This window comes from Polyodon spathula, chromosome 19 (assembly GCF_017654505.1).
Source record: "Polyodon spathula isolate WHYD16114869_AA chromosome 19, ASM1765450v1, whole genome shotgun sequence".
NCBI lineage: Eukaryota > Metazoa > Chordata > Actinopteri > Acipenseriformes > Polyodontidae > Polyodon > Polyodon spathula.
The window spans coordinates 27,459,374-27,479,102 of NC_054552.1; the positions used below are offsets into that span (position 1 = coordinate 27,459,374).

Genomic DNA, 19,729 nt, shown 5'->3' on the forward strand with positions numbered 1-19,729 from the left:
TGATCCCAATCATGAAAGGGTTAATAAGGTGTTCTCGAATCAACTTGTTCTAGCAGACCTGTAGATACAAATAAATCTTGTACTTATGCTGCTAGCAAACACATCCTTTCGAAGATGAAAGTACACACTTATTCTGGGGCTAGAATGTGTTTACTATTAACTATTCAAATAAGCAGCAGCACATTTGAAACCCAAGTAAACGCCAATTCTATTGGTAATTGTGGAGCACAATTATGCTCTCTTTATCTAGCTGAACTGATCTCTTGCAAAGTCCTGATATGATTCAAGTAATGACATATAATAAATATTTGTGTCATTGGACATGTTTAAAACACCAAAAAATTAAGATGTACAGAAAAAACATACAACTTAAAGAACATAATGAAAGAAATAAAAATACACAGCCTATATCCCATACAAATAGCCTTGTGATATGTTTTAAAGGCAAATTGACATTAACATTTCTGTGGTCGTGATTATGCCCGAAATCAACTTCTAACCCAAGAAAGTTTGTGTCTAACAGACCTCCTCCTCTTTCATTTCCGAAAGTAAAAAAAAAAAAAAGAGAAAAAAATACTGTTGCTGGACTGTACTTTAGCTTTTTATTCAATTTAATAACAACATTTGAGAATGATACTGTAAAAACAGAAAGCAACACATAACTATCTCAAAGACGCAACCAAAAATTGTGTATCAGCTGCCAACTGCTGTACTCAACATGCTGTTATGAGGTACGGCTTTATAAAGACATTTATGAAGTGTAAATAAACCAATACTTTATAAAAATATGAACATTAATGAAAACAAAGCATTTATGCAGAGAAGACTTTAAATACTTATTTTTTTTGCAGTATAGCTAATATTTTCCAGTTCTGTGGATTGTATCAGAAACACATCAATGCATTCAGACAGTAGTTTCCAAACGCAATATTTCATTACAAATATGTAGAGTTCCGTTGTGACAATACACGGTAGGAACAATTTACAATGTGCCTGTGCTGGTCCCAGTGACCTTGATATGTACCTCTAAGGGAACTGAGCAATATAAAGGAAAGATGCATGGATCAGAATCTTTTTTTTTTTTTTCTTTTTAAGTTTAGCAGTCAATTTTGCTTGACAATGTTTTGAGCACTTTTTTTTTTTTTTTTTTTGTACTAATTTTTCTTATTGTACTCCCTGGAGCTCAAGTGCCGACAGTGAGCAAATATTTGAATAAAAGTGAGGCAACCAGGTTGCCCCTACACCCAGTCTCTAGAAAAAATGTACAAAGCCTTGTATTGATAGTGCAAACGCAGCTGACAATTACGGTGTATCGTATAAATACAGTATGTTCCTGGAGTGCTTCAATGCTAATTACTGTGCACACATGAATCAAATCTTTTCCAATGCAATCCATGGTACCAATACATTCTATAAAAAAAGCCTTGCCAATATTACAGGCATTCTTGCAGTGAACAGTGACCCTGGAGACCAAGATCAAGAGTGGCTGGGCTGCTTTGTAAGCTGGCATTCATCACTACTTTACCAGCTTTTGTCACTGTATCTCCAAAAAAAGGTCAAAAGCAAAGTCCACTTTATTATTATTATTATTATTATTATTATTATTATTATATTTTATTATTATTATTATTATTAATTTCCCACATAAATCCTTCCTTAATTGGCACACAAATTATACCAGCAAAAAACTATATATAAAAAAAGAAAGCTTGGGGGCAGTTGGTCAGAGCAGCATTCACTGTGTAACTGAAACAATGCAGGCAGCATCATATCAGCTATGCTATAGTCAGGGTTATGCTTAAACTCTATTAAAGAAATGTCTTCTGTTACACCCTGCTTACTAACAATATCCTTAAATCAAACATGCTAGAAGCAGTTTCAGTTAAGGGCCAGTGTAATAGAACTCATGTCACTAATACTGAAACAAATAATTTAAATCTGTCCATACATTTTTAAAGACCTCCATTTAAAAAAGAAAGTAACCTTCTTATACATGAGACATCCAGTGTGCTTTTGTGCTTAAATGAGGCTTACTACTGTACATGGTAAAGGCACCAAAGAAGTATCCCCTGGTCCTTTCAAAGTTCAGCATTGGATCACTGGTATAAGGCAAACCAATTTAATGATTTTAACAACAGCATTGTATTACAGTGTAGACTGTGCATTGTAACCCTATGCATTTACCCTTAACTTTAAGGAGTGTGCAGTCATACTACAAATCTCAGCACATTAGAATAGCACTGGACAATCTATTATTTCTTTGAGCCTTTACCATGGAGACAAAAAACTTTTTGAATGTTACAGTGACACTCGCATAAAATCAAGCTAATGTTTTAATTGTAAACAATATTCAAGAGAACTAAGTCTTAATACTCTACACTGCAGTGCTGAATAAGTACATTGTTCTAGCTATGCACGTTACACAATACACAGTAGCTATCTAGGCGTTCTAAGTAAACCCACAATACTAACAAATAAGCATCTATATTAAATAGTAGACTAGGACCATCTGTATTTCTACATATTTTACTGACATAAATAAGAAAGCTATTTGACAATGTCTTCTACGTATTAACAGTTTATTCTTCCAGTTGATAAATTGTTTAAAGCATAACCGGTTGCTGTTCTCCTCCTTCTCTCCTTTTTTTAGAGCCCCGCAACCAAATCAATAGATTATATTTAAGTCTGCTTAACATGTAAGAGAATTTACAAGGTTCTTAAATGTTTTATGATTTGAACATTACTTTTTCTACATGTTCACGACTCAAATCTGTGCATATTATACTCTGTAGCCCACATGCTTTAGTTGTCAGGTCTTGACCTGAATCAGAATAACGGCTTTCTCAAGATCTATGTTGCAGGCAGTGTCTACAATGCCCGATCCAGTCAGGTAAAGTCATATTTTCAACATTTCCAATTCCCAACCATGTGTAACTCCTTCCATGTGAAATAATTGTAATGAAAACACAGGCTGATATAATAAAAACTTCCCCCTTACAATGCTTTCTCCACTGCTTTCATTTAAAATAACTAATAGACTGTACAGTTTAGTATCCGTGTTGTTTTCAAGTTTGGTAACATTCACCCAAACTGTTTAATTTGTTATCGACTGCCTGCTTAATATCAATGCGTCACTTGGAATGAGTGTTCAAATGACCACTGTAAAAACAAACGCATAACCATAAAAGTATTTTTTCAGATACCCTACATTACAATTTGTGCAGCCAGTCTCAGAAATACTCATTAAGGTGACATATCTACTAAACTTGTTACATGCATTAGATTGGACAGGGCTTATTTTGTTATTCCCCTCAAATAACAATTTTGAAGTTCATGATTCCACAGCTTTGCCTGCTAAATCCAAAATAACTCCAAATACTGAACTCTACGTGACTGGATTTAGGACTGTTCCTGCAGCATATACATAAACTGTCTGTCAACCAAAGCATGAGTTGAGCAGTCCCTTCCTTTAGACACGAGTGAGGAATAACAGGTTGAGGCTGCTGGGGATCTGAATGGTTTCCAGTGCAAGGGAAGAGGGGTTGAATGGAAATGTAACTGGGTAGATGTTTTTGGTGTCCATTAGTAACTGGGGAGATTCCTTCCGGTCTCGTAAACGTATCTGCCAAGGAAGAGAGAGAAGTAATGATTTACTTTTCTAATCTGTGTTCCTGTCCACAATGGAATGTCTCAATCATCATATTCCTTGATCTGTTTTAAATACACCTTTTTCTCTTTAAAATGTGTAACCTGGTGGTTAAATGTTACAACTGCATGTCTTTTTTCTTACAGTATAATTTCTGTACCATGCCTCGGCTATGATGCCAGGATTGAGCATTACTCATTGGAAAATCAAAGCATTAGAAAAGCATGAAAATTGAATTAAAAAGGGAATAAACAATAGAAAAGGTTGGTGAACTGATGAACTCTACAGAATCCACAATGATCTTACCTGTATGGTACGTATAAACGATACAGAAACCCTTTCTTCAAACTCATTTACTGGAGTGTACAGATTCAGCACTTTTACAATCTGTTGGAAAAAAAGCCAGTTACATAAATGAGAAAACACAAATCATGCAACTAATATACAGTACTTCCCAGGAAGGACATAAATATCACAATATAGGTATTGGCACTTGCCAATATATACACCTGCAGCATACAAAATATCATTTTTTAAACCAATTTTTAAAGAAGCATAAACAATTTAAAAACACATTTTCTAGAACTAAACAATTACAAGTCTTAGCCCTGCTAAGTTATAACATTCCTTTCTCCTGCCTGGAATCATTTATTTGAAACAGTAAATAAAACGTATTTACGTTTTCCAATGTCATGGCAACTATTTCTAAACTGGACTTCTGGTTTCTCCCAAAAAAAAAGTTTAAAAAGGTGTACCTGTGCTGTTGAAAGAGCATTGCACATTGAGCAGATTGCCTCCGCATCCTCATCGGTCTTCTTCTTCACCTGCAACAGCTGAGCTGCCTGGATCAAAGGCTCCAGTGTCTCCTTAGCACCACTTGTCATTAGATTCTTGTCCCTTAGCCATTCCTCAAGCTGGCTCACATTGTATCTGAAAAGAAAAGCAATGGAAGTCCTTTATACAGTGTTCTTCCTACTGTTTGAAGCCAAATGCTTTATCATCTAGCCTTGGAAATTACCCGATCTATTTCAAACTGATGAAAGCCTACAGAATCCAAAATACCCCAATGTGAAACCCACAGCAGCTACTATATGCTCTGCTAGTAAAATGAAAGACTGGAACCCACCTAATCTGCATTCCTTTGCTCCAGGAGCACATGTCCTTGCGTAGCAGCAGGTTGTTGAGGGTGACGGCCCCGATGATGTAGAACATCTGCTTGATGACCTGTTTGATGAGCTCCGGGTCTGTGCCGTGCTGGCACATGGTGGAGTGGAAGGAGTTAAGCTGACGCAGGATGGAGTCCAGCGTGTAGGTGCCTTCATCCGCAATACTGGAGGTCCTCTTACGCAAGCCAGTGGGCTTTACTCCCGACACACCCTGGATTGTCTCATGTTCCAACATTCCCGAAACTGCAAACATACACAGAGATGACACACGGTTTGTTTGGGTACACATACATTGTATCTCATTCTAGCTCTCATTTTTAATCCATTACAATGTATGCCTGGCTCATGAACAACAAAAGTAGATTTCGTCCAAAAGAACTTAATCAAGCAGTAATTTAAAAACACTGAAGAAGTGTCTTAAAGCACAGACTATAATGCATGAGAAGTTCAGCTATTAAAAAGTGCATCTGATGATTAATCAGTTGAACCAAAAAATACTTTGAAGAAAGTGCATGAATTATGCAAAGTAGAACGTAATGTGGTTTTACCCACAGAGACCTTAATCACCATCATCATTAATACGCTGAGAGTGTTTCGACCAATCATATTGCAGCATTTCATGTCCTTTACCGAGAGCATGCAAAACAGTAATGTTATCAAACAATAAAGTATTCAAAAGACTTTGCTTTCTCAAGACAAAAAAAGGAACATTTTCATGTGACCCCATGTGATTATTAAGTCTCACCTATCATTGGCTGAAGGATATTCTCCATGACCTTCACGAGTTGCTGGTAAATCTGGATGGCCAAGTCGCTCAGGACCTGCCTGTACTCTGCCAGGTCGAAGTTAGAGAGGCAGTGTTCATTCTGTCGGGGGGTGTTGTGCTTCATAAAGGACTGTGGTAATCAGAGAACAGGTGTCAATTACAGTAGAACAGAGTTAAACCACGGAGCAACTTCCACGAAATGCACTGAATGGGTTTACCTCTTCTCCGCTGTATTGCTTCAAACAGTGCAGGAACCGACAGGTGTTAGACAGCCAGAACGAGACAGTTTCATAGTCATCGCCTCTTTTCTAGATAAAATACAAGAATGAACAAATATGCAGCTTGAACACTTTCAGCACAAAGTAAATCACAAAGAAAACACATAGTTTCAGTTTCTTACAAGGATAAAGTTCAATATACAATATCAAGGGGCACATCCAAGACTTAACCCTCTTTACAGGTGTGCAGTGTTGAAGGCGCCAATTCTATAGATCTCTACACCATGCCGCTTCAATGCCACATTGTTATGTACGGTCCCCATTATAAAAACATACAGGTACTGTATGAGTTCTTGATTCGTATTCAATTTAAATTGCTTTTACCAAAATATTCTGACATTTACACTTTCCAGTTTACACAAAATCTTTCACCATTAGTGCATTGGAATTATAGTACCTAGACTTGACTTGGTAATATTAAAAAAAAAAAAACACATACCTTTAAGATCTTCTTGATGCCATTAATAGTCGAGGTTAACAAAGTGCGCACTTTCTGGTCATCATTTATATAATCTGCATGCCTGAGACACATGAAGAGGATGTAGGCCGGTAAGCCAGGAATCAGGTTTACAGCCACACCCCGAGGTTTTAGCTCTGAAAATACATAAATAAGAAAAGGTATATACTAACAACAAGTTTAATGTCAAACATGATTTGCTCTGCTTTCTAATGTCTGCCACTTTCCGACTAAAATAGCTAAGTTGTGACAATTTAGCTGTGAGAGAAACCAAAGGCCAGAAGAATTCGTGACTACGTCAGTAACGACCAGAGCTTTGACTGGTCTGGTCATCTGTATTAAAATGCCAATGTACTGTTTGCTTATCGAGTGCCTTTCTTCACTTGCCTAGGATGAGGTTTTTCACCAGTTTGGATTCATCCTCCTTCTTGTACTCTAGCATTCCCTGGAAATCCTTCTCCTTTCTGGGAATGTTGACGGGGTGGATGGGCTCGTCGATGATCTGGCCTGGAGACACATTCTCCATCTGACCGCTTACTGTGGAGAAAACAGATGACAACATAACATTGAGAAGCAAAACACCAAGACTAGTCACTGTAGAACACAGGGTGCCCTTTAAATACTGTATATAGTACAAAACATCTTTAAAAAGGCACATTTTTCCAGCTTTTAGTTCAGGACCCAACTCAAGTATGTACGTACTTTCTAGCTCCCCAATCTTCTTTGCAAATACTTTCAGCTGCTTCTTTAGTTTGCGAACAGTCTTGTCCTGTTTTTCCAACTGTTCCATGAGATCCTATAAGTAAGAAGAAAATATATTATTCTCATTTAAGAAACTGTAGCCAGGGCAGATTTACCGGGGATTTTCAGATGGGATTGGCGACAACACAACAGGAGGGGCATTAGTAAATCTATCGTAGCATAAAGATGCCATTTTAGAAGGGGTGGGGGTCGGGGGTTGCCGTCTTGTTAAAAGTATAAAAGCTTGATTCAGAACAGCTTTCTGCACTATAAAAATGGATGATGGAAACAAAGTGTGCCAAAAATGGCTATTATAATATAAATAAGGTTTTCTAAAATAAATATGCTGGGTTATGTTATAAAACTAAAGAGCCAGTCCCTGTTAAAACAAAACAAAACAAAAAAACATTTAAAAAGACTGACTAAACAGCATAGAGGTTCAATACTTGGTTTGACAAGTTGCAACAAGGAAGACTTGCTTGTTTTTCAAACTAAAACGCCAACTACATACTGTAAAAGTCCAAAAGAAAATCCATTTAAGACACAATAGAAAGCCAACTGTGCTTCCATCACCCTGTGACGGTGTATTAGTAAAGCGCCGGGTGCTGAAACAACATGAGAAGTGAACAGACAGGACATCGTTGTTGGAAACGGGTTAAAGCTGTGGGGTGAAAAAACAAACAGAATCACAGTGTCTTTAGTTTCAGGGAGATTTTTCCAAGGAGTGCCGGCAGGCCGCTCTCCGGTTAGTGCATCCAGGTCAGGAAGAGAAGAGGGAAAGACAGGGAGGACACGTAGTCCAGTCAGATCTACATACAATGATCCGTTTGTAAAGCGAAATCCGGTAGAACTGATACTTCGTGGGGTCATCTGCATATAATTCCTCAAAGTACTGAAAAATAGGGGGGTGGGGGTGGGGTGGAGATGTCTGCTGTTGTATGTTTTATTAGGCATTGTGGCACGTCTTGTTGCCAGGTTGTTGATTGTTTATTCTTTATCACCACCATCCAGGATAACTTCTAAATTGTATATTGTTTTTTTTTTTTTTGTGTGTGTGTGTATGTGTTGTTTTTTTGTAATTGGTCTTCCCCATAGTCTGCCCCGATAGATTATTGCCTTGGTTAATTTATAATGAATTATTTTATTAGTAAACTTTTAAATCATAAAATAATTTAAAAGGTTTATAAGCAGGCAACAAAACCACTCTCTAAATCAGGGGTCTCCAACCCTGGTCCTGGAGAGGTACTGAGGCTGCTGGTTTTTGTTTCAACCGATCTCTCAGTTACTTAATTGAATTATTTGCTTAATTAGTCAAGATTAACAGGTGTTCTAGATCTTTAGCCATTGATGATGTAAAGACACCTACAAAACCTTCTGGATTGGGGCTCTCCATGACCAGGGTTGGAGACCCTATGCTCTAAATCAACAAACACATTTTGTAGCAAAAAGACAACACATGTCTATTCATTTGATCTAAACAGCATCAAATCTAAAACTATTCTAACTACTGACATTGATTAAAAGGGTTCTTTGTGCAGCAAAGTGTACGATTATACAAAGCAAACACAACAGGGCCTGTGTTTCTCTGCAATGCCAGGTAAGGCCTTATTTTAATGCTTTATATGATTTCTGTATTTAGATACAGTAGATTAATTGAATAATCTTGTGCTAAAATAAGGTTTAGTAGTTTGACTGTAACACTCAAATAATAGATCTGATAAAATATATATTTTTAAGTTTGAGTGTAGACTTAAAATATGTTTGTTAATATTTATGCAAAAAAATTGCAAAGCCTTCTTGACAATTAGTTTAAAAGTTAAGGTGCTTTGTTTATTAAGCTTGTGATATATGTTAATGGTATGTGCGTGTAAAAAAGAAAAACTCCAGTTTACGGTATTTGCATTTTAAGTTTAAAACTGCAAGACGGATGGTTGCTTATTTAAGGAACTTTACACTTGTATGAAACAAAATCTGTACTGTATGAAAAATAAAGAAGAAATGAGTTGATAGAATTGATTTTTATTAATTAAATGAAAATCAAAAAATAACATCTGTTTTCTTTTTGCATTTTATTTATAAATGAAAAGACTATGAATATACATGCATACAGCTATGGCCAACAGTTTTGCATCATTTAGATTTTTGGGATTGAGATAGAAATATACAATTATATGAACATAATTTAGATATTTTACTTAACATCATGTAATCAAATAAACTACAAAATAATACTGCAAAAGTCAGCCATAAGCAGCACAACAGTATTTCATGTTAGATTTTGAAATGCCACTACAAAGCAGTATTTAACCCAATATGTTAATGTAACATTATTCAGCCAATTTCATTTGACTTTATGAAGCAATATTTGTTAATCCTGTAGGATGATGCAAAACTTGTGGCCATAGCTGTGTATATTTGTACTATTGCAATGGTATATTGTTACTGCAGTGTTGCAGTCTCCCTCATGCTGGTGCCAGTGCCCGTGGAAGGGCTGCTCTACCTACCAGGTTCTCGTTGGTAAGCCTGGTGATCTCGTGCTGCAGGCTGGCCTCGATGCGAGCCTCGGGGGGCAGCTGGAGGTTCTGAGCCAGGAGCTGCTGCTGCCGGTTGTTGTCCTCCTTGACGCTCTGCAGCTCCTCACGCAGCACCTCCGTCTCGTTCTCGTGGCTCTTCCTCAGAGTCTGGAGCTGGGACTCCAGCAGCCTGCACAGCAGCAGGGGCAGAGAAAGAGACAGACACACACATTGAAAGCAGCGTTCATTGCAAGCCTCCTGGGGGCACTCATCCACCAACAGCTGCGCAGCAAAGCCAGCGGCGCGTTTTAAAGCTAGCAACAAAAGAAAGCACTACTCTGAACCCTCCTTTGTGTTTGTCTAAATTAGTTATTACGCCCCCCTCCACCTTTATCTGTGACTTGACGCTTAGGCATGACAGGCCATCTCTCAAGATGAGTGACAGCCTAAAATTACCCAGTAATTACGATTCTTGATGACTGTTTAAAATAGCCACAGAAAAAGGCCATTCTCTGCGTTTTTCATGATGTAGTAGGTTCAAAGGAGGGAGGGTTATTAAAACCCCACTGGTAAACGTGGCAGAATTCACAAGGAGAACCCACACTACTGTCTATCAGAGTGCAGATGCTGTTAAAAGTCCTTTTGAGCACCCTCCCTTTGTAATAAAACAACAATATACGTATTATTAACATGATACCATATAGCTTGCATGTGACAATCCTATGCTTTGCCTATAGGAATTCCTTTTCTTTAGCATCAAATGAGAAGTAATAATAGAAATGATGATTGTGAGCTACATCAGCTTTTTAGGAGTAAACACAATTGAGGGTTTAGAGGAATAAGGCTGAAACACCACTGTAAACTTGTAAAGCAAGTGAAGGTAAATTGGAAAATTTACCTTACCAATGAAGGCATTTGCTCTGCTTTCACCACACAAAACAATTATATTGCACTCATCCACGGATCTGTATTTACCTGTTTTTATTATTTTAAATATATTACTTTCTTTTTTTTATCCTGTTAAAACTTTAACCTGAATACGTTTCAATAAACCTGAGCTGATTGACTTTGACTGATTGACTCTACATGCATATAAAATAGGCTCTGGTACAAATGGGGATTTTTTTTTTTTTGTTAGTGTATATTATTCAGTACAAAAGCTTAAACCCTCTGGATATTTCTGAATTGGAAATATACGGTTACATGACAGTCAAAATAATCCAACGAACCAGTAAAGCAACTCTCTAGTCTTCCAACAAATGGGAGGTGATAATGTAGAAACTTCAGTTATACTTAACAGAAGTTGAGATCGACAAATGTGTTACTGAAGATAATGTTGCGCAATGCTTGAAATTGTGGATTGAAATTGTGATAAGAGTTTCTAATGTGGAAATACTATAAACAAAGACTATTGCCATGCTTTTTATTTTTTTTTCCATTAAGAAAAACAAACATCCAGTACAGAAGTATGTTCTACGCTGCAGCCGAGCTAGGTTCTGTACCCTCTTCCCGAGTTCAGCTGAAGCCTCTCTGGTGCAACGCAAGGTTGCGCTGGAACAGTGCGAGGTTAGTAAGAGACACGCAGCAGACAGGGGGAAAAGCCCCATGCTTTAGAAATTAGGTTAACCTGTTGGTTTCCTTTAACCCTTCATAAACCAGCCAAAGCTCTCCGTCCTCATTCAGCACATGGTAGTCTTGAGGGGGTGATCTTCCAAGCAAATGAAAAAACAAAAAACAAAGCAAAATAAAAAACCAGGGACACATGAAGGAGGTGAGGTGGTAGGGAGATGAGAAGGACAGGGATGACATGACTGCAGAAAGGGAAGCTTCTCTGTAAACCTGACTTGTATCACGACTGTCCACTAAGTACAGCAAGCTGCTTTCTTCAAAGACGCTTTATTGTATCCATTTAATATGCTTACTGCTCCGTGTTGTTTGCAACTGAATTTATAACTGCGAATAAAAACTGACGACAAAAACAAGGAAAAGTAAAAAGAACAGTAAGGTGATCGACAGAATTTTTTTTTTTTTTTATTGCTGATGCTAAAACACAAACAGTATAATACTTTATAATTAAGGCACCCCCCCCCCAACTTATGCAGTATCTCCACCTCATATTACTACATGGCATACAGTATTGCATATCATGCTACTATAGCAAGAAATTCAGTCCCTTACGTTCTGTCTCTATGTAGCAGCCATCATTCAGAAAGCTCTGATAGGTGGTCTAGTATGAGGTCATCATGAACACTCTTGCTATGTAAAGGACTGTTTAAAGCAACTCCTCGACACAGTCCTCTTGCTGTGTTATCATGCTCCTTCACTCGCACTGATGTAGTTCTGATACTCATACCTTCCAAACCATGTCAAACCATGCAACAGGGTAGATGCCTTTTCAGCACGGTACCCTCCCTGAATTAATTACCTTGCAAAACAGGGTCACAAAAGCACAGGTTTAATGTACACAGGTCCCTATTCTTAACTGGTTTTCTGAGCACTGGATCAATTAATAGCAGGTTATAGCAGCTGTGTCTTCAGGGGTGTCAGACTCCAGTCCTCGAGGGCTGCAGGGTCTTCTGGTTTTCATTCCAACTTAAGCTCTCAATTAACATAATTGATCTAATTATTTGTTCAAATTGGACTTGCCTAATATTTTTCAAGGTCTTTTGTAGTTGATGGTTTACAAAATGCACTTGAATCAAGATACACTACACTGAAACATTTTTTGGAGGCCCAGAGAGAAGTGCTAAATTTGTCCAATTATCAAATAATCAGACTAATTAAGTAATTGAGAGCTCGGGTAGAACTAAAGCCAGAAGATACTGTGGCCCTCCAGGAACTGAGTTTGACACCCCTGGGTTAGAGTCTTGTACACTGGTAAGGTTTAAAACATCCGAGCAGCCATTCCTGCAGTGCAGCCTCATTTACACTTCACTCACATCATGCATGTATAAATGAACGGCCTAGCCCTCAAAACAAGCCTGCGGCGAAAACAAAAGGCGGCAATGCACTTTCTTCTTTTCCCTCCTTTGAGAACGTCATGTTCATGCACGATGCACTGGCACTGGTTTCACTCAATATGTTACCTTATTCTACTCATGAGATCACTGACTGCAACAGGCTTAGAGGTGAACTTTGGCGATCTGGACGAAACAGAGAATAAGATACATAATATGTTTAATGGAACCCCCACACACTACTACACTGGAACGCCCCACTTCCCAGAAGTTTGTGATGTCCCAGGTGTAAGCATATTGATTACTGTATCTTATGGTATCACAAAGCACCTGTAAAGAAACATTATAAAGACATGCTAACCTCATACTATTAGGAAATTTGGGAATTAAAATATTGTAAGGCCTCTAAAAACATGAATGGATTAAGACTTTCAAGTTGATGATCCTTCCTCTGCAGTTTCATTTTGGTGCAAATATTTCCTTACTCATGACTCAAGCATGGCATTCTTTCTAATCCTGTAGAGCTGGGGTAAGGGGTGTGGCTATGTTTGAAAGCCCTGCCTCTTGTATGTAATATTAATGAGTTGCTTTACATCAGCAAACCACAAAAGATACCAGGAAGATCATAATCCTCATTCAAATGAGTTTAGCACAAAGGTAGCTGAGAAGGCTACTGATTTGTCAAATTGTAAATGAAAATCCTTTTAAAATTAGGAGAATTTAAATTACATTGCATGCTAAAAATGCTGTAGTCGCATTACAAAAGGTGATTCATGACTTTTTTTCCCCCATGACGGGAGAATCAAATTAGATTTTACATTCTCTGCTGGAGACAGATTGTTTAGTTAAAGCTGTTTTTATACAAAAATGTAGCTTGTTTACAGAATTATTGACAATCTGTGGTCATGTGACAAACATGATTCTTTGGAATGTGGACAAACACGTTTCATGGAACAAATAAGATTGGAGAACTACTTTGCTCATTAAACCTGAAAGGTCTAACGGTATTGCTAGAGTTCTCAAATAAACACCTATTAATTCCAGATATGACTTGTGCAGATACAATTTCAAAAGAATCTGAAAGAAGTGAGGAGAGTTAAAAAGTTTGCATGTGACCATCAGATTGTGAGCTCTGTTTTTGAGCTGCAAACAACACGACTGTCATTCTTGAAATTTGCCCCCTTACCAATTTCAAGAATTATAAGCATCAGGGAAGAGGTCATTAAATATTTAGGGGGTTAAGTAAACTTATTTATAACTTGTACTATTCTATTACTGTTTGTACACCCACTATTTTCATGCTCAGATTCGCCGTCATTCGCTGCTCTTCTACATAAAATAGCTTACCGTCCCAGAAATATAATCTTAAATGAAGCTCTTTTTTTTAATATTAAACCCATGCACTATAGTCACTTTAGTGCCATTCGATGGTATGTACACACAATGGCACTACGCCTTTGATAAATGAATGAATTCTGAAATAAACACAAACAGTCACTCAACTCAAATAAGCACCATGATGAAGATAGTCGCTCACATGCAACATCAAAAAAAAAATAGACATGAGCGTTTCATCGAAGGCCTTGCACTAACAATAAAACAAGCTGAAAGTGTACCTGTTGCTTTCTTTCACGGCTAGATATGCTTGAGTTATTTCTCCAGCATCCCTCATCTTGTGCACGTCCTCCATGCAGGGCATGGCTTCAGTCATGGTTTGCTATAAGAGGAGACAGGAATGAGCATGCTGTCTTTTTCTAACCACATGCCAGTTTAATTCTGGTGTAATGAAGATTGAGGAGTACAGAAGGAAGTGTACAAAGGTTGCAATCTTTACTATCCCAAGAGAAACGGCTGCACCAAAGCAATAACAATTTAGCAGAACTGTTGTAAACATAAGTGGCAGATAAAACAACCAATCATAGTGCGGCGGGGGTACAGCAGGAAGAGAGGTTGAAAGGATCGTGAATCATGTCATTTAAGTGCACATCAGTTAAATGATCATGAGGCAATACTGGAATCTGACGGCACTGTGTAACATAATCAAGAACAAACCATGTAAAACAGTCTGGAAGTCCTAAGACAAGAACACAACAATTTTCCTTTTGACAATCACAGGTGTAGCTTGTTAGCTTCATATTTACACTTAAATAAGTGTTTTTAATTTCCTGTTTCTCAAGCTCGAACAACAGAGACTGGGCTGTACAGTGACAGTTAGTTAGCTCATGCAGAGTGGAGAAAGCTCAATTCCAACCAAAGGTTAGAACATCAGCAGAAAAAAAAAAAAATGATTTACCTTGTTCTCCTGGATGCAAGGAATTGATGGAAGGAAAGAATAAAAACATAAAAGTGACAATTAAAGGGTACAGTCAACTGAGCAAGTCACCATACAGCACATCAAGGTTCAAAAAACATTTCCGCAGGCCTGATTCTAATGTGACGCGCCCTATAAACTCCCAACAGCAGAGAAATGGGTTATTATTTGTTGCTAATATTTTTTTATTTAGCAGACGCCTTTATCCAAGGCGACTTACAGAGACTAGGGTGTGTGAACTATGCATCAGCTGCAGAGTCACTTACAGCAACTCCCACCCGAAAAACAGAGCACAAGGAGGTTAAGCGACTTGCTCTGGGTCACACAATGAGTCTATGGCTGAGCCGGGATTTGAACCAGGGACCTCCTGTCCTTTTCTTTAACCACTGGGCCACACAGTCTCCACCTAAGGGTTCCTTTTATCTCATTTTAAACAGTGCTTGGCAACTCTAGTTGTCAACAGCTATTTCATTATTTAATTAATAATATTCAACTTCAAAGTGGACCAGAATTGCCTATCTTTAGTCGAACAGTATTTGAACACTGACACATCACACGCACAGTGATTCGCCCTATGATTCATTCTGATCATAATCTGACTGCAGCATTTAATTTCCTTTGCATACCTTCTGATGAATGGCTTCCTTCTGGCTGACCAGCTGGGAGCGGAGGATGAGCACCTCCTCCTTGCGGACCTCCAGCTCCTCATTGGAGGAGTTAAGCTGCTCCATGACGACCTTGTAGGCAGGGGAGCCCGGCGCTGTGACCCCCGGGGGAGACTTCTCAGACAGAGCTTTGCGCAGCTCGTTCAAATCATTCTTCAGCTTCTTATTCTCAGTGTCCAGTTCCTGACGCTGCAGAACGAAGCAAAACGTTCTAACGAACCCCACCGCTTAATGTCCAGATTCACACCATCTACATTTCTTAACTCTTTATTATCCTCTTATGTGTGTTGTGTTTCATTCACCATTGCTGTTTCAGCTTAGAAGGCTTCCTAACTAATATCCCTTTTCACCCGCGGGGGCGTCTTCAAAAAATACTTTTAAAAGCGGAATTTCAGAAATGACCACTAGGGTGTGCAACTGTAATTCTTGTCCCTCTGCAACTGATATTTTCATACAGTTTTCCCATTTACAATTTCTCAGGGGACAGAAACCACAGCTGCACACACCTAGTGACATTGTACCTCACCTGTTCAAATCCTTATCTGGATAAAGAATGTACTGCAGTCAGGACGCATTTGTGTTGTCGAGACTGGACTACTGTAACTCGCTTTTTATAGGCCGACCTCAATCTTTGATCTATAAATCTCTGGCTGGTATTAAAACATCCTGATGCTGGTCCTCTGAGATGTATAACCACATTACATTAGTTCAGTTTGATCTTCAGTTGCTGCCAATATACTGACTTTAGAGGTGAACTCTGGTTTACTACCTTGCAGGCAAAGGCTATCTATCCATCTAGAACCTTTTTGTTTTCTGTGTTAACTCTGCACCAGCCTGTCGGTGCCGAGGGGAAGGATGTGAGCTGCTTGCTCTGCACCAAACCTCTGGAAAAGTTTCACTCCAATCCTTTGCTAGTCTAATTTACTGTATTACTGTGGTTATGAATTCTATTGCGGTCTGCTGGAAATTCTCCATAGTTCTCCTTTAAAATAGAACTGCATTTGGTAGGTACTGTATGTAAACCATTATGTAGCAATAATCAAGCTAGGTACTGAATCTGCTGAGGATTTCTTTACTACCTAAGATTAGCTACAGAACTGAAACACATTGATATCTAGCAAGAGCAGACTACAGTAAGCTAATCCTCTGTATACTGGGTTGTATAGTAAGAGACGTTGAAATCTACTTTTTCCGACTATCATGTCTACCTAACTATCCCCCACAGAGAGACTGAAGCCCCCACCCCCTTCACCTTGAGAGACTCGTATTCCAGCTCTGCCCCTCTCACCCTGTTCTGCTCATCCTCCTCCTTTAATGGAAAGAAAAACAGATGAGCAAAAAGGTAGAAAACAAACCCATGCACTTTCATGAAAAACTTGATTAATCCTCTCTGGGACAAACACTTTTATAAAACCAGCAGTGGTTTCCTCCAACATAAAGAAAGTTAGATTATTTAACACCACAGCCATATATCACTACTGACTATCAGTCACGCTCTGCACTATTAAAAAGACAAAACATAAGTTCTTCTTCTTGTTAATGCAGCAATGCTTGTATTTATATGACATGCCTTGGGTGAACACTAGCATGCAGGCATTAAACCCCCAAAGGTGCAGGCTCTCATAGGAGTGCACAGCTGGTATTTTCTGCAGCCTCTGGGATCGTTGCACACAGATATCCATCCTTACCCTGGCCCTGGCTCTGTAAGCCTGCTCCTCTTTCTTGTCCAACTCGTTCTGCAAGGACTGCTTCTCCTGCTCCAGCTCCGTCACCCTCTTCTGCAGCTTCAGGAACAGGGACATGTCCAGAGGAGCCTTGGTAACATCCTGCAAAATCACCCCAAGAAAGCGAGGTTAGAAGCAGGCCACAGGAGGGGAAATGAGATGTCACAAAACGGAGGATGGTAACCCATATAAATACATAAGTGTATCCTTAGCAGTGTTCAAAACACTTCATAACTATAGTATACTATGTGAAATACGATACTGTAGTATATTAAAAGATTGTTACCACTATATAGGACTACTACAATACAATATTTGTATATAGTAAGCGGCAAAGATAGTAATGATAGGGGACAAATAGAGTATTTCATTGTAATAATGAGATTGTGGTGGTTGAAGCTGTAGTAGTCGACATGTTTAGATTTTGTCTTGCCGATGATGGAAATCGATTCCAATCAATTCCCTATGGTACGGAAAACAAGATATTACTTCTTACCTCAGCTCCCCGTGCGCTCTCCTCGGACTCAGCGAATTCGGAGTTGTACGTGTACTCAGACTCATTGCTGCTGTGGGTGGAGTCTGTCCTCCTGTGGCCTGGCTTAGGAATGTTCTGTGAAACAGCCAAACACATTTGATACTACATACAAAATTAGCCCCCTAGCAGTTCACAAAGCACTCAAAGTCACTGTATCCTTGAACAAACACTAAATAGGAGTTAGGAAACAGCTACAGAGCAACAACAAAAATGACACTACCACCTTACAAATCCAAATCATACTGACGAGAACCGTTAAAGTATTTTTAGCTAGAATTCTGGGGAGGGCACTACACTTTTTCTACAGCTGGGATTTTGAGAAGCAGAATGATTTTTATTACCAGGAAAGAAACAATTGAGACCAAGCTATTTTTTTACAAGGGGGTCCTGGCATGACAGCAACACAAAGAGAAGCAATTAATTCATCAGTGCTGCAGTACTTAATGCAATGCGTGTGCTATTTAAACTGACAAGAGACAATGAAATGCAATTCAACACATTTCCTGAACCAGGGCACAGAGTGCCATAAATGTAGATGAATGCAATGATTCTAGAGCCAAGGGATGTTATACTGTTAAGATCTGTATATATCTTTTAAAGCCTCAATTCTCCTTGCTCCTACCCTGAATACATTTTTCATTTTTACACAATTCTAACTAGCTTCTCAGAACTCAGTCTTGACATGCATTACTTATGAACTGCCACAGCCTTGTACAACCTTTCTGAAAGTTTTTTATTTTATTTTTATTTTTTTATTACAGCGTGGCTATGAATTCACACCTTTGGGACAACTATGGAAATCTTAATACATCCCTGATTCAGCAGGGAAGTTATTTGGTTCGCTCACCACCATGAGCTTCATCTCCTCCTTGAGGTCGTCATGGCGATCCTCCAGGCGCCGGTGCTCGGTCAGGAGGTTCTGATATCGGGAGCGCTCTTCATTCAGCTCACACTCCAGCTGCTTGGTTTCCTCTACCAGCGCCTTCTCCATTTTCTCTGTGAGGGATAGGGAGGACAGCCAGAATCAGAAAGGAACTGAACCACAGCTCCAGGTCTTGCTCACAGTCCAGTGTCTAGTCGATTTTTTAAAATTTAGCAGTTTTAAAAACAGATTTAGTGTACAGCCCATTAAATTGTATAATAGTCCGACCATGGTTATTATTCCACGTATAATAAATGTTAAAATGTTCAAGCTTCTTTATATCGCATTTGTACCCGTCATCTCCTGGTTCTGCTCTTGAATGAGGCGGTTCAGGTCATCTTTCTCTGTCTTCAGAAGCATATTCTGCTCCTTGAGCTCAGCCACCAGCTAGTAAGAGAAAAGAACAGGTTGCCAAGTTAAACAATTAGGTTTCAGAAAAGGGTTTTGCAAAATTCCAAACATTCAAGAGATAGAAAAAAATATATAGATTTAAAAATGTTGCTACAAGGTAAACTTTTGAGGTAGCAAGTTGTCTCCAGGAATGTCCTACAAACCAAACAGCCTTGGCCAAGCCCTGGAGCTCCAGGTTCTAACACGAAGCCCCTACCTGCTCCGTTTCCAGTTTGTACTTGTCGGCCCACTCCTCGATGGTCCTCTTGTCCCTCTGCGTGTCGCACAGCTCCTTCTTCAGCCTGGCCAGCTCCTCCAGCAGGGTGGTAATGCGGTTCGAGTTGTTCCTGGCCTCCTCCTCGGTCAGTCGCAGCCGCTCTACTTCGTTGCGAAGCTTCTCGCTCTCTACAGCGTACGAGTTCGCCAGACTATTCAGACGCTCAGTCATGGCTTTCTTTTCTTTATGCTAGAAACAAGGGCCACATTCTCTTTACCAGCTGTGTAATAACGCCTACACAGGGGAGCATGCCGCTGAGACAACATGTCTGCAGAGTAGCTGAACAGGTCATGAAGACTATAAATGGACATTGCTGGGTTGAGTTATAAAAAGTTTGGATATTAACAGAATTTAAAATTCTGTTTCATCTTGTATCTGATT

At 39.0% G+C, this 19,729-nt stretch overlaps 1 protein-coding gene across 12 annotated transcripts in view; it reads right to left on the bottom strand.

Moving 5' to 3' along the window:
• Positions 1–583: 583 nt before the first annotated feature.
• LOC121294510 (unconventional myosin-Va-like) overlaps positions 584–19,729 on the bottom strand; it is a 61,805-nt gene continuing 42,659 nt past the window's right edge. For 2 of the 12 annotated variants that reach the window (XM_041218284.1, XM_041218283.1), the window contains 22 exons: positions 19,289–19,537; positions 18,975–19,068; positions 18,607–18,755; positions 17,721–17,834; positions 17,189–17,326; positions 16,753–16,809; positions 15,462–15,689; positions 14,818–14,826; positions 14,141–14,241; positions 12,654–12,710; positions 11,195–11,275; positions 9,559–9,757; positions 7,872–7,946; positions 7,016–7,109; positions 6,701–6,850; positions 6,296–6,450; positions 5,797–5,886; positions 5,558–5,708; positions 4,773–5,055; positions 4,402–4,576; positions 3,953–4,033; positions 584–3,622 (listed from right to left, as the gene is read on the bottom strand). In XM_041218284.1, coding sequence (XP_041074218.1) covers positions 3,470–3,622; positions 3,953–4,033; positions 4,402–4,576; positions 4,773–5,055; positions 5,558–5,708; positions 5,797–5,886; positions 6,296–6,450; positions 6,701–6,850; positions 7,016–7,109; positions 7,872–7,946; positions 9,559–9,757; positions 11,195–11,275; positions 12,654–12,710; positions 14,141–14,241; positions 14,818–14,826; positions 15,462–15,689; positions 16,753–16,809; positions 17,189–17,326; positions 17,721–17,834; positions 18,607–18,755; positions 18,975–19,068; positions 19,289–19,537 — 2,883 coding nt within the window. In that variant the 3' untranslated portion in view covers positions 584–3,469. The remainder of the gene's footprint in view (positions 3,623–3,952; positions 4,034–4,401; positions 4,577–4,772; positions 5,056–5,557; positions 5,709–5,796; positions 5,887–6,295; positions 6,451–6,700; positions 6,851–7,015; positions 7,110–7,871; positions 7,947–9,558; positions 9,758–11,194; positions 11,276–12,653; positions 12,711–14,140; positions 14,242–14,817; positions 14,827–15,461; positions 15,690–16,752; positions 16,810–17,188; positions 17,327–17,720; positions 17,835–18,606; positions 18,756–18,974; positions 19,069–19,288; positions 19,538–19,729) is intronic. The other 10 variants (XM_041218291.1, XM_041218285.1, XM_041218293.1 and 7 more) reach the window with 6 other exon arrangements.